This window comes from Cavia porcellus, unplaced genomic scaffold (assembly GCF_034190915.1).
Source record: "Cavia porcellus strain 051 isolate PalLab524CR breed Dunkin Hartley unplaced genomic scaffold, mCavPor4.1 scaffold_14, whole genome shotgun sequence".
Lineage (NCBI taxonomy): Eukaryota > Metazoa > Chordata > Mammalia > Rodentia > Caviidae > Cavia > Cavia porcellus.
This window is the reverse complement of record NW_026947497.1, coordinates 63,244,047-63,257,022: the sequence shown is the minus strand read 5'-3', so window position 1 is coordinate 63,257,022 and position 12,976 is coordinate 63,244,047. Positions and strand designations below refer to the sequence as shown.

Here is a 12,976-nt window from a genome sequence, read left to right as displayed (position 1 = left end):
CTTCCGGTCCTCATGTTCACAGAGTAAACTCACAATGCCTAGATCTTAAAATACAGACATTTGGTGTCTAATCCTGTGACAGTAATTTCTCAGTTTGACTCAAAGACTGCAGCATATAAAGACAGGAGCAAGGAAAAAGGCAGAACGGGTAAAAGGATAAACATAAGCTTCAAGTTAGAAGAAGGGGGAGCTGAGTCTAGTAGAGGGAGGAAGGGCTGGGCATTTATAGGAATACAAGGTAAGGAGTAGTTTGCAGAGACTGGAACATACATGGCTAAAGAAATGTGGGCTTGACTCTATAGGTCTATAAAATGGAAACAGAAATTGCAAACTGAGAGGCAGAGGATGAAACCAGGATACTGGGAATGTGAACCTTAGCAGGGAAAAGATGTGCTGGAGAAAAAGAATTGCATAATGTGGAATAGATATTATTTTAACATCCCAAACACTTCAACATTTAAATACATCAAATAGCAATACATCTGTAATAAAATAACCCACCTCCCTCTTTGTATAGGTCTTCCTTAAAATACCTCCTCAGTAATGTTTAAAAATGGTTATGCCCCAACAATTCTATAGGTCAGCAACAGATCCTACCTCCAAATGCATCCAAAAAGTAATGCTCCTTAGTGAGAGGCCACCTTAAACAATTTGAACAGCCAGGCCAAAAGATCAAAAACATTCCATATCACAAACCTTTTGGAGAAGAAAAACAAATCTGTGAAGGAGTTATACCTTCACATTTAAAGAAGGGCTCAAAACTGAAGTCCTGCAGGACTGTTACGATTAGCAAATGACATTCATGTAATTCCAAATTTACTTTTCATTCAAATTTAGTTTCCACTTCTCACAAAAATCAAAAATCAATGCAAAAGCATCACCCTTGCCACTTAAGAACCAAGCTTCTTTGGCAAGTTCAAAAACAAAAACCTGCCAGGTGTGGTGGTACACACCTGTAATTCCCAAGACTTGGAAGATTGAGGCAGGTGGATCCTTTCATGCAGACCTGAACTACCCTGGCTCTGTCTCTCTCTCACATACACACACAAATAGTAATTTAAAAAACCATCACAACTCTCAAGTTCTCCATCTTGTCAATCTTTGCCACAGGAAAATTTAACTGCACCCTGTAACCTAACACAAGAGTTGTATCAAGCACCAACTCAGGGCTCAATATTGCCTAAACACATCTGAGACCTGCTGCAGGATCATATTAAAGCCTTCCGTGCCTATCAGATGAATGCCAATGACCTATTTGCCAGCAAAGCACTAGTGAAACTGGCCCAGCCAGTAACCTAGGCAAAGACACTTTCCTTCAACTCTTTCACCAACGATGTGACTGCTCACCTTGCAAAGGGCAATGGAAGACAATAAGGAAAGATGGAGAAGCAAAGGTGTGGAAGTGTGTAGCTGGGCTTCCAAGGAGAACTGTCATAAAGGGAAGGAACAAAAGGCGAACTATCAAAAAGTAGCCATCATTTTCTCCACAAAATACAGGAAACGCATGAAGATCCTCCCCGAGTTTGCATCCCTAATTCACATGGAAGCTTTGAGAAAGACATTAGTGAACCTTGGATTCTGGGAAGCATAAGAAGTGCCCAAACCAAAATTTTATGTCCTCATTTGCCTGCAAAAGCAATAGGATACCTATGCCTTAGTGCCAAGATATTTTAACTAGCACAGGGAAGGATAAGCTTCTCAAAAATTATATTTGTCCCTGCTGTCAAAGACATTCCTACTCAATGGCCACCAGACTGTCAAAAGGCCTAAAGGTAAAGCATTAAAGAGAGCAGAACAAAACTATCTACAGATAAGCAAAGTGTCTAGAAGCTAAGGATAACGCTGAGGGAAATAAATGTACGTAGTTGTTTATCTGGGATGAGTCAAAGTCCTTACAGACACCAATTTTACAACTCTAACAAACAGCGCTTATCTCTCTTGGGCTTTGCTAAGAAGTCTATTTGCATCGCCAAACTCCATGGGCCTCTGGCTGTCAACACAGACTAAAGAACCTGCTTGTATAAAATCTAAACCGTAGTAAAATGCCTTCAGGACTTGCAGTATTGACTGTGAAGTTTTTCTGCAACCTAAGACAGAAGAAGCAGGCTCCTGCGCTCGGACAGGCGGTAACCCAGGGAAAGGACGGTGTGCGGACGCCAGGATGCGGCCGAGGCTCCATACATTGCGAGAAAACTTCTCCCTTCCCCTCCCGACGTTCCTTGTGATCACTGTGGCCACGTCCTCTCCACAGCAAGCGGCGAGGTGGCGGGGTGCGGGGGTACGGGGCCGCAAGGCCGGGGCGACGCCCAGGGCCGGACGACGACCAAGGTTCCCACCCGTCGCCCCCAAGCCCCCGGCCCACAGGACTCACAGCTTCAGCCGCTCGTAGGTCGTCGCCGCCATCACACACTAGCACCTCCTTCCTCTCGGTTCCGACTGCCCCACCTAGCGCCGCCACTTCGGCCAAGGTGCTACGGGTCACCCAAGCTCGGTGGCCGCCCCAGCTCTCAATTCTACCCACTCGTCTCCGCCCCGTGGGAAAGAACAGGCGCGAACCGGAGGCAGCGAGGGACAAACTAGTGTAAGACGGGAAAATGCGTGAGATGTCTTCCGACGTGATGAGTAACAGAGTGTTGTGGAGCGTAGTGACGTAGCCTCCGCGGATTGGTGGAGCGCTTTGGATGGGAGCGGCGGAGCCCCGAGAGCAGTGCACATGCGCTGCGGCGTTAGGGAGAAGAAGAAACAGGATGCTGGCGTCCGGAAGTGTGGTGAAACTGCGTCAGAAGCCATCAAGCTTCGCGGTGCAAGTTTGCTTAGCACAGGGCCAGTGGCGCAATGGATAACGCGTCTGACTACGGATCAGAAGATTCTAGGTTCGACTCCTGGCTGGCTCGTGGTGTGCCTTTTTATCGCATTGGCACTTGATGTTGTAGGAGTTCCTTTGAAAGCATTATGACTACAATGGACCTTGAATTGGGTGGTGCTTTGCTCAAAATATTGGAACGTATAGCTGCTCGTGTGTTTTGCAAATTGCAAAGGGCCCTGTTCGGAGTGAAGCGCAAGGCGGGTCTGTAAATGGCTGGTAGCTACCCGATGACGCAGAAGCGCAATTAAAGTGCTTTCTCCTCCTCCGAATGTGAGAAGCGGCCCTGCCTCGGTTTACCACCGATGAGGGGTTGCCGGTCTGCCTGGCTCGGGTGGCCCGGGGTCGCAAAGCCCCCGGAGTCACAGCCCAAAATCCAACCTGACCTCAGATCCGTGGGGGAAGACTTCCCCTGGCAGAGGATAACCTCAAATAACCGAGGGGGTCGCCCCTCATTTTTGCAGGTGCCTGGCTGCACCCCCGAGGTGGCCCCAGATCTCCTCAGCAGAAGGGAGACTCGAATCCCGGGGCTTGCTGAGTCATTGTAGCCAACGAGGATCAATCTATTTCTCCAGTATATGGGTTATTTTTACCCCCTCAGGGCTAATTACAGAAAATTTGTTACAGAAAATGATAGGGAATAAAAATAAAGAGACCCACTCACGGGTGATCAAAATCTGCGGTGAATGTTTAAAGCTGAGGACAATAAACACATATTGCCATTAATCTCTTAAGCTCAGAGCGCACCTCTGGCCAGTTTCTGAAGCAGTTTCCGGAGACCTCTTGACTGAACATCTTTTTTTCAGGTGTGATTGAGAAACACAGTGACTGCTGCCAGCCAGTCCCCACCCAACAGAAACGGAGCTTATAAAAAACGATACTGTGTCCTCATCCAACCATATTCACCTGATCTGGCTCCGCGGGACCTGTGGCTCTTCCCAAAGTCAACGTGACCGTGAAACGGTTTGAATTGATTGCGGACATTGAGGCAACCAGAATTGCGCAACTAAAAACACTTGGGAAAGAGGACTCCAGAGCTGCTGCAGAAACTGGCAAGTACAAGATGTGCGCTTTCTTAAAGGCAAGGAGAGGATGCAAGAGGGACTCCGGGCAATGTTGTGTTTTACTGTAATACATTTTTTTAAAGTACTAGTTAAGCATTCACTATATTGTTGGGTCACACCGTGTAGCTCAATATAGAGTACCTGACTTTGCATGCATGAATTCAATCCTCAGCACCAAAAACTAAAATGTATTCCCACCCCAAGACCATTATAATTAACGTCTTGAACCCAGACCCTGTATCACTGTGTTTCATCCCAGCCCTTAATAGTTTTTCCTGGATTTGTTGTTTGCAGTTCTAGGGACAGAATCTTGGGACCGCTAAGCTACATCCCAGGCTGTACACTTTATTTATTTATTTTTATTTACTTATTGTCTTTTTGTGATAGGGTCTCACTATGCAATTCAAACTGGCCTTGAGCTCGCTTTGTAGCCCAAGCTGGTCTCAAACTTGCAATGCTCCTCCTGTCTCAGTCTCCCAAGTGCTGGGATTACAAGCATGCACCACCAGTGCATTCTGCATTTACAACTTTTAAAAATTTTTGTCTCACTAAGTTGCTCAAGCCAGGTTCAAAGTTATTTTAGAACCATCCTGCCTCAGCTTTGAGAGTAGCTGGGGGACTACTGCAGCCAATCTTTAGTTTCTTTTTTGGTTTTTTGGTACTGGGCGTTGAACTCAGGACTTTACACTTGCCAGGCAGGTGCTGTGCCACTAAGCTATATGCCCAGCCCACTGCACCAACCCTTTTTATTTTTTATTTTTTTTTGTCTTTTTCCTTTTTATTGGTACCGGGGATCAAACTCACGACTGCCTGCTTGCAAGGCAGGCGTTTATGCCGCTGAGCTAAATCTCCAGCCCTTGCACCAACCTTTAACATGAACATATCTGTACATATATTTTTCCAAGTAGGTTTACACTGTCATTTTATCTCTTGGTTTTCATCTGAGGTATAAAGCCATTAATATTCTTTGAAGATGTAACATCAAAGAACGTGATATTTTAAGTGTTTTATATATTTCTACATGTAGAAATATATAAAAATATGCCAGATGCACATATTTAAGGTCTACTTCATGGACACTTTTAATTATAATTTCTTCATAATTTTCATTGTTGGAAAATATTTATTTCTTGATATAGTGGGGTTTTTAAAAATATATTCAGATTTGTTCTTGCAAATTTCATTTTGGGGAGGGGTCTTTTGAGACAAGGTCTCACCACACAGTCCAGGCTGGCCTCAAACTCCTGGTAATCCTTGTGCTTTAGCCTTCTGAGTGCTGGGATTATATGCTGGGATTATAGGTGTGCACCACCTTGTCCAGCAAATTGGACTTTATGTGTGTATGTGTGTGTGTGTGTGTATATATATATATATATATACAAAAAATTTTTTAAAACACCATCTTTTTTTGTCTGTGCACACAGAATTGAACTCAGAACCTTGTGCTTGCCAGACAGGCACCATACCACTGAGCTATATCCTTGTCCTGACTTTTTAAATATATTAATGTATTGACTCTGACTATAAAACATTACACTGTTTTTGCTAGTTAAGTCATTTATATTTTCCTTTTTAAAATTTTCAACCTAGAGGAATGTTTGCTTTTATGTGTTAAAATTTATTAAGACTTTGATTTTTTTGAAGTTTTTTTGAGACAGGTTCTCGCTGGTCTGAAATTACAGGTGATCCTCCTGCCTCAGCCTCTTAGGTGCTGGGATTATAGTCATGCACCATCACATCTGGCTCAAATTTACTTATTTTACACTTTCTTCTCTTACATTTTTAAATTGTTTTGTGTTTGTTTTCCATTTATGATTTATTTTGTTGGTCATTGTGATGTAAAGATTAAGTATTTAACAGTTGCTTCATGCCATGTACTCCAGGACATTTACTGGGAAGAATTCAACCTTTACCACACGCATAAAGTGAGTTCAGCTTTCCTTTGTGGGCTCCTGTACCCGAGGGCACCTCGTGAATGGGCTCAGGGCCAATGCTCCAGCTATATGGGTAGTGGTCACGTGCTGCCCCGCCCTGCCAGGGAGCAGGCAGCAGCCCTCATCTGTGGTCCTGATGATGCTCCTGCTCCCAAGCTCACCTTGGAGGCTTCCTCCCCTCTGATACAATGGGGCTTCAGGTGCAGGCCCTCTCTAGGCTTTGGGAAAGGAACTCTCTCCCAGCTGAACAGCAACTGCCCTGCAGACAGCTCCTGCCCCGGCTCCTTAAACATGTCACGCAGGACAGGACAGAAACCAAGAGATGCAGAGCCTGACCTGACCTCACCAGACCCTTGGGAACCTTTAGTGGGACTGGAAAAGAGAAAGAAACCCAGAGAGGAATGAACATTCCTTAGGAAGATTCAAAGACCAAACCACAATCAGACTCTGAGGAAAGCGTACTCAGGGCAAGAAGTCCGAAAGGACAGGAGATACAAATTGAACTCATAGTTTAATATGCAAATGCAACCTACCTGCCAGGGCCTTCCTGTGAGGACAAGCAAGTGCAGAGAACAGGTTTTTACCAGGCAGGTGATCTCCACAGCTGGTTTCCACCCAGCTCCCACTCACCAGCCTCCAGTCCACATCTTGGAGTCCACCTTACTACCCAGACCCAGGTCCCTCATTCTCCACCCCATGGTGGGCCTGGTGTGTCCATGGCCACCTATCCGTGAGGCCTTTGGAGCATATGGAGGGTCTTAAGTGAAACAAAGCCCGGACCCTTTTTGAGAAAGGGTCTCACCAAATTGTTCAAGCTGGGCTGAAACTGGTGACTCTCATGCCTCAGCCTCCCAAGGAGCTGGGATTACTCACGTGCACCACTGCACCCAGCTTCTTTTTTCTGCACCCCGATTCCAACCATCTTTATGTGTCACACATTTTGGTTTTCAATCCAAGGAAAATACAGATCCCACCGTTAGCAATCTGTGAAGAGAAGCTACCTAATATTCCAAGGATTCTTTGGTTTCCACCCATAGATTTTTTTTGTTGTTGGCATCTACAGTGGGTTGAATAATCCCGCCCCTGCAACATGTCTGTCCCAGCTCCAGAACCTGTCTGCTAGGCAGTTGACAGCCCATGCTGCCTCTGTACTTCCTACTTGCTTAGCACACATAAGCCCTAGACCACCAGAAAGCAGGGCCTGATATTCTCGGAGAGATCCCAATCCATGCCAATCAACGTTAAATAAATCTGCCTCCAAATTCTGGGTACAGTTCTGGTGTTTCTGCTTGCAGTTGCAAAGCAACTTGGTGGCAACCTGCTAGAGCAGCCACGGAAACAAGGTGCTTCAAGGGGTCGTGGTGATGGCGGCCAAGCTCCTGCTCTGCTGTTTTCCCTCCGCTGTGAGTCTGATCCCACCTCTGGATAAAGCTGCTTGGTGGGGGTCCCTGGTCTGGCTGTTCCCGAACCTCTGTTCGTTGGGAGAGTTTACCCATTCTGTGATGTCTAGAAAATGAGGGGTGCTGGAGGCCACAAGCCCTCAAGATCACACTGCTACATGGGAGCACACAGTTAGTACCAGCTGCTACTGCCGCCGGGCATGGTAGAACCAGACCTGATTTCCTACCAGTTCAGATCAAAATGAACCAAATGTTTGATTGACGTCGCTCGCATTTGCTCATCCCTGGCTCCCTCCTCCCAGCACCATGCTCTAGGACGCCGCCTTGTGGTAGCCCTAGCCAGACTTTATTACGGAAGTCAGCATGCCTCTGAGTGTGTGTGTGAGGGGCGCTCAGGGCTCTCCAGAAAGCTTACCCATGCACCACAGCCCCTTCCCAGTTTCATCATCACGCAGCATATCAAGGCCATTGGGCAATAGGAACCCAGCCTTGAAAAAACCAATTAGCTGCTTTCATTGCTTAAGAAGATCAGCCAGGTATGGTATAATCCCAGCCCCCAAGGAAGCCAAGGGAGGAGGATCCCAAGTGCAAGGCAAGCCTGGAAAACTTCCTGAGACCCTGTCTCAAAAAAGCAGAAGGGGGGATTTACTTCTGTGGCATAAGCGTCTGCCTCGCAAGTGTGCAGTCGTGAGTTTGATCCCTGGTACTGATTAAAAAAAAAAAGCAAAAGGGCCGGAGGCGTAGTACAGCGTGAAGACCTTAGGTTCAATCCTAACACTGGAGGGAGCTTCCGAATGTCCTGTGTCCTGGTGGGCCAGACCTAGCAGTTAGGAGAACTAGAGCCAAACACTGGGCCTGAGCAGGGAGGGGCGGTGTCCTGCCATATATCCTCACTGAGGACACACAGCCTCTCTCGGTCCCTGTGCAAGTCCTGCTAGAGATGGCTGTATCGGACCGATGTCCCTCACCTCTGGGGCCCTAGGTCACAACTTCAGAAAGCCAACAGCACCACAGACTCAGCAGGGAAAAGCAAATGACCCCAGGGCAGGAGCCAGGGAAAGGGATCCCAGGCTTGGGGATGATTCTCCAAGGCCTCTCTGTTTTACACATCTGTTCAATGTGTGGGTAAAGGATGGTCTTGGGTGACAGAAGATGACTCTTCCTGGAGCCAAGGTCAGGCAGGTGGTGTGCTCACGGTAAAAGACCAGGCCCAAATTCTTGCCCTGTAGGGGCACACGCCTGTTATCCCAGCACTCCAGAGGCTATGGCAGGAAGATCTACAGTTTTGAGGCCAACCTGGGCTGTTCAGTGAGAGCAGGTCTCTCTCTTTGTTGGTACGAGGGATTGAACTCACAACCTCACCCTTGCCAGGCAGTCACTTACGCCGTTGAGCTAAATCTCCAGCCAAAGCAGGTCTTTATTTTTTGGTACCAGGAGTCAAACTTCTGACCTCGCATTTACCGGGCAGCACTGTGCCACTGAGCTATATCCCCAGTCCCAAGACCAGGTTTCAAAACACAGAAGAGACAAAGGTTTCCTGCGGGTGACGCTCCCTTTGCAGTGCACCCCCCTGTACCTGCAGGCACCACTGCCCACTTCCTGGGGCCTTGCAGGAGTCGAGGCCCAGGAGCCAGGGTGAAGGCTGCCCTCTGCCTGGTGCCACTGCTAGTAGTAGTAAACTCACTTTTCTCCCTGACCTACAAGTCCCATCATGCTTGCCAGGATCCAAGAAACCTTGGCGTCCTGGTTTATTCCCTTGTGGGCCAGGTAAAACCTCAGGCCTCTGCTCAGGTTTGACACTTGGATTAGTGCCACTGATGACACCCTCAGTGCGAGGCTGCCAGCTCCAAGGCAGAGGCAGCCTGCTGGAAGCATGGGGGAGCACAAAACTGCTCGATCCACGGGCTGGGAACAAGGATACACTTTCCTAGGCCACACCCCACAGACCACTTCCAGTTGGGCTCCCTCCTGACTGCGACCAGCTGTGAAACAGTCAGTCAGTGAATTCACTCATCACTGAGCGAAGGTCCCCCCACCCCCAGGAACACACAAAATGGCAGGCACAGGAGACACACAAAAGACACAGGAAACAGCAGTATATGGGAAGCACTTTAATACCTAGATTGGGGCAGTTTTATTGCTGTGATACCTTGAATCATTTTATAGTAACTCAGTAATTTTATGGTAAGAGACACAGAAGATGATAATTTCATTATACAGCAAACTGTGTGAACTTTTAATTCCTATTCGGATATTTTCCACATCTGTCCAGTTTGGGCCCAGAACAAAAGTCAGCTAGTATATTTCACTCATTTTCCCCCCCTTCTGCTAAAGTTGTTTGAAATACTAAGTGGGAAATTGGGACTGACTGTTGGCAAAGGAAAAACAAAAAACTGGATTTCCTGGCATTTTTACTTTTTTTGGTACCAAGAATCGAACTCAGAACCTTGTGCTTGCCAGGCAGGCACTGTGCCACTGAGCTGTATCCATGACCCTCCTGGCAGTTTGAAAACATGTGTCAGGCAAGCACAGCGCAGGGTAGACACATTTCTTTCTCTGCGAGGGTACACGTGGTCATGTGGCTGTCACCTTCGCAGGCCTCAGGGATGCATGGTCTGCAGTGGGTAGTGAACTCCCCATGTCCGCTCTGGTCCCAAGGATAGTGCTTTTAGCTTCCTAACTATGACTCAAGCCCATAAAGCAGGGGGACGATGGTGCTGGAAGGAGACCAGAACTCCTCGATTATCCTCAGTAACCAGAGATGAGACCAAGTCTCGCCCCTCAGCCCCGTGCAGGCAGCGACCTGGACAGGACCAAACAAGCCTCTGGAGTGAGACTTGAGCACATCACCTTTTGCCAAGCACAGACGGGGTCTGACGTTGCTGAGCGAAGAAGCGAGAACCCCCGTCTCGGACACCGCTTCCAGATGACCCAGGCAGTTTATCAATGTCCCAAGTCAGGCAGTCAAAAGAAAAAAGGGGAGGAGAGAGAGCTCCAAAGTGCGCTAAAGGGTAAAACAGAGCGACACAAGGATGCCGGCTGGCGCTGGGCTCCGGCTCCAGCCTGCATCCTGGTTTCATTAAGATTAAGGTCCAGGAATTGTCCAGGAAATGCAAGTAAGGCCATCTGCTCTAATTTTCAAAACAAACCTTTATCCTGGTCTACCAGGACCTTGTGTTTTCTTCCTACATATCCATAAATACAACTCTATTTGGCTAATAACTTATAGAACATTTAAAATAGGTGAATATCTGTCTCTTCACCACTTTTGTACAAGGGCCTGAGACAGAGGAGAGAAATGTAAGGAACTCAGCTCCCGTAGGTGCCCTCAGCAGGGAAGTGGACAAGCAGGGCACAGCGCCCTGCTAGGACTCCTAGGGCAGCTGGAAAAACCTTTATTGCTCTTTTTCAGCAGTATAAAATATCGTATTTGCAAATACGGCTGAATCACCTCAGTCAAGGCCACTTTAAAAATTTCATTACAAAAATTAATCACTGAGTTTTAAAACTACTCGGTTAGCAAAAGCACCCTGGTGCTTCTGGGGTGGACTGGGGGCCCATACAGTTTTCCTTTCTCTGCTCATGAGCAAGGCCGCCTTTCCACGGTCGGACACGCAGGCTGGCCTTGCCCAGGTGGAGGACTTGATGGAGGCAGGGGGCAGCCTCAAGCCCCTGTGACCACGGGTTTGCAAGGGGCTTGGCCCAAGCGCAGGAAGCTGGGAATTAACATCGGACTGAAGGACTCCAACAGCATGGGCCTCATGTAAGTGGCCTACAGGCGGTGCCAGGCCAAGGGACAAGGCTGTGTCCATGTGCACCTGGGGCTCCATGGTCAGCGCCCAACCTGGCTCCAGATGGACTTGAGAAGACACAGTGTCACCAGGCCTGATCCTCCTACTACAGCCTCCCACGTGCTAGGCTTGCAGGGGTGCGCCACCCGCCACCACGCCCAGCAAGTCATAGGCTCCCCACTCTTCTCTTTCCTTTTACAGCAGTTTCTCCCATTTGAAATGCCAAGAAGTGTGACCTCTGGCTCACGAGCGTGGCTTGGATTGCAGGTTCTGGTCCGTGCAGAGCTGCCAGCCCTGACATCTTACCGGCCTGTCACTCCCCTCGGCCCTGCCACCTGGGGAGCCAGCCTGGGGAGTACAGAGGTCAGGGTGCTCGGCCTCAACATTGGTCACATGGCGCCAGCCAGCCGGCTCCCAGTGCCAAATGGGAGGGTACCTGAGTCCCATGCGATGTCACTGCGTCCTCCGACGGCAACTTGGTGAAGTTCTGTCTGAGGTATTGTGTGTGTGGAAGACAGAAAGCTGGGTACCTTGGAACGGGTTCCTAGGAACATCAACGGCTGGACCAGGATGAGGGTGAGGGAAGCCTGGAAACGAGCATCACTCCTCCCTCAGGGCTGGCTTCGTGATCAGTCTCACACACGTGTTCGAGCACTATGTGCGCAGGGCTTCTAGAAAGTCCATCCTTAAATAAGCTCAACCAGAGGCATCCCGACTGGGAACCCCAGACTCTTGGAGCCACTCCCGAGGCACAGACTCAAGAGCTCGATCAAAGCAGCACCGACAGATGGGTGAGAGTCCTGGTGCCCGCACCAAGGTCTCTCTCCCGGAGCTGGCTAGGCCAGGCCGGGCCAGGCCAGCCTCTGCTGGGCCCCAGTGCCAGAGGACACCCTGGGGGCCAGGGACACACAGCACAGCTGGAGTTAGCAGAGCTCAGATCCCGGCTCTGGCTTCCCAGCCAATTTTCCTGACACAAAGCTTACGAAAGAGCTCCCTCCCTCCATCAGCATGCAGTGGAAGTGTTCGGGCATTCCCAGAAGACCCTAGGCCCTGGGGAGAGGCAGCGGTGCCTGGGTTTGGTGAGGGCTGAATGTTTGGGCACTGAGCTGGCCCTTCAGGATGCTGCAGCTGAGGTTGTAACCCTGCACAGATACGACCTTGAGCTCCAGGCCACATGCACGTGGATACACACACACACACACACACACACACACACACACAAACATGCTGCTGTAACTCCTTGAGTAACCCAGCCTCAGTGCAGAGAGGGCAAAGGCACATGGAACGGACGTGCACCTCCCTAGCTGAAGGTGTCCCTCAGGCACACAGGGACATACGCCTACCCCAGTCCCAGGCCGGGGTGAACATCACAGGCAGACGTCTCATCCCTGCCTGACACCTCATCCCTGCCAGGCTGGGAGCCACACGGGCTAGAAGTGGTGCTGGTGGAGGCTGGTGGATGAGGGCCCTTTCTCCAGCCTCTTCACGTGGCATGCGTGGCAGAAGAGGTGGTCGTCCAGAGGGTAGCAGCGGTGACCATCCTCATCATTGAGCTCCAGGCCACAGTCCTGGAGGGACGAAACAGAACCCATTGCCGAGACGAACCCAACCTCGGACCACACCTGGGTCCCACTGGCCACGAGGGCCATGCACTTCTTCAGCGCTGGCAGGGGAACCCAACTTCACATGGCCCACACTCCCCATCCTCCGCTCTACGTCAACAAAGTGAATCTAATCTGTTCCCCCAGTTGAGTCTGCCCAGGGTGGCGGAAGCCTGCAGGTGTCCTTCCTGGAGCTGGCAGGGCAGCCACCAGCTTGTCTGACCTAGGGCATCGGGGGCTCCTTGGCCTGGGGTGCAGCACAGCCACAGAAGGGCAGATGGAGACCCCACTCCTGTGTGCCTGCTTCCAAGAGGACCCTTCTC

The 12,976-nt window shown here is 49.4% G+C and overlaps 2 protein-coding genes, 1 long non-coding RNA gene and 1 other non-coding gene across 5 annotated transcripts in view; 2 read left to right on the top strand and 2 right to left on the bottom strand.

The window, feature by feature from the left end:
* Nucleotides 1-2,584, bottom strand: part of Sacm1l (SAC1 like phosphatidylinositide phosphatase) — a 42,961-nt gene extending 40,377 nt beyond the window's left edge. For both annotated transcript variants that reach the window (XR_010051574.1, XM_005006838.4), the window contains exon 1: nucleotides 2,372-2,584. Coding sequence is in view for 1 of the 2 variants with exons in the window: in XM_005006838.4 (XP_005006895.1) it covers nucleotides 2,372-2,403 (32 nt within the window). In the remaining variant the exon portion in view is untranslated. The remainder of the gene's footprint in view (nucleotides 1-2,371) is intronic.
* A 129-nt stretch (nucleotides 2,585-2,713) lies between these two features.
* Nucleotides 2,714-4,160, top strand: LOC106029178 (uncharacterized). The gene is made up of 2 exons (XR_001202845.3): nucleotides 2,714-2,873; nucleotides 3,670-4,160. It is a non-coding gene; the product is annotated as an uncharacterized LOC106029178 (long non-coding RNA).
* Nucleotides 2,822-2,894, top strand: Trnar-acg (transfer RNA arginine (anticodon ACG)). Its single transcript has one exon. It is a non-coding gene; the product is annotated as a tRNA-Arg (tRNA).
* Nucleotides 4,161-9,357: 5,197 nt separating the features above from the next.
* The window catches only part of Limd1 (LIM domain containing 1), a 36,112-nt gene continuing 32,493 nt past the window's right edge, over nucleotides 9,358-12,976 (bottom strand). The window contains exon 8 of the mRNA XM_003477020.5: nucleotides 9,358-12,620. Within this exon, the coding sequence (XP_003477068.1) occupies nucleotides 12,483-12,620 (138 nt within the window). The 3' untranslated portion in view covers nucleotides 9,358-12,482. The remainder of the gene's footprint in view (nucleotides 12,621-12,976) is intronic.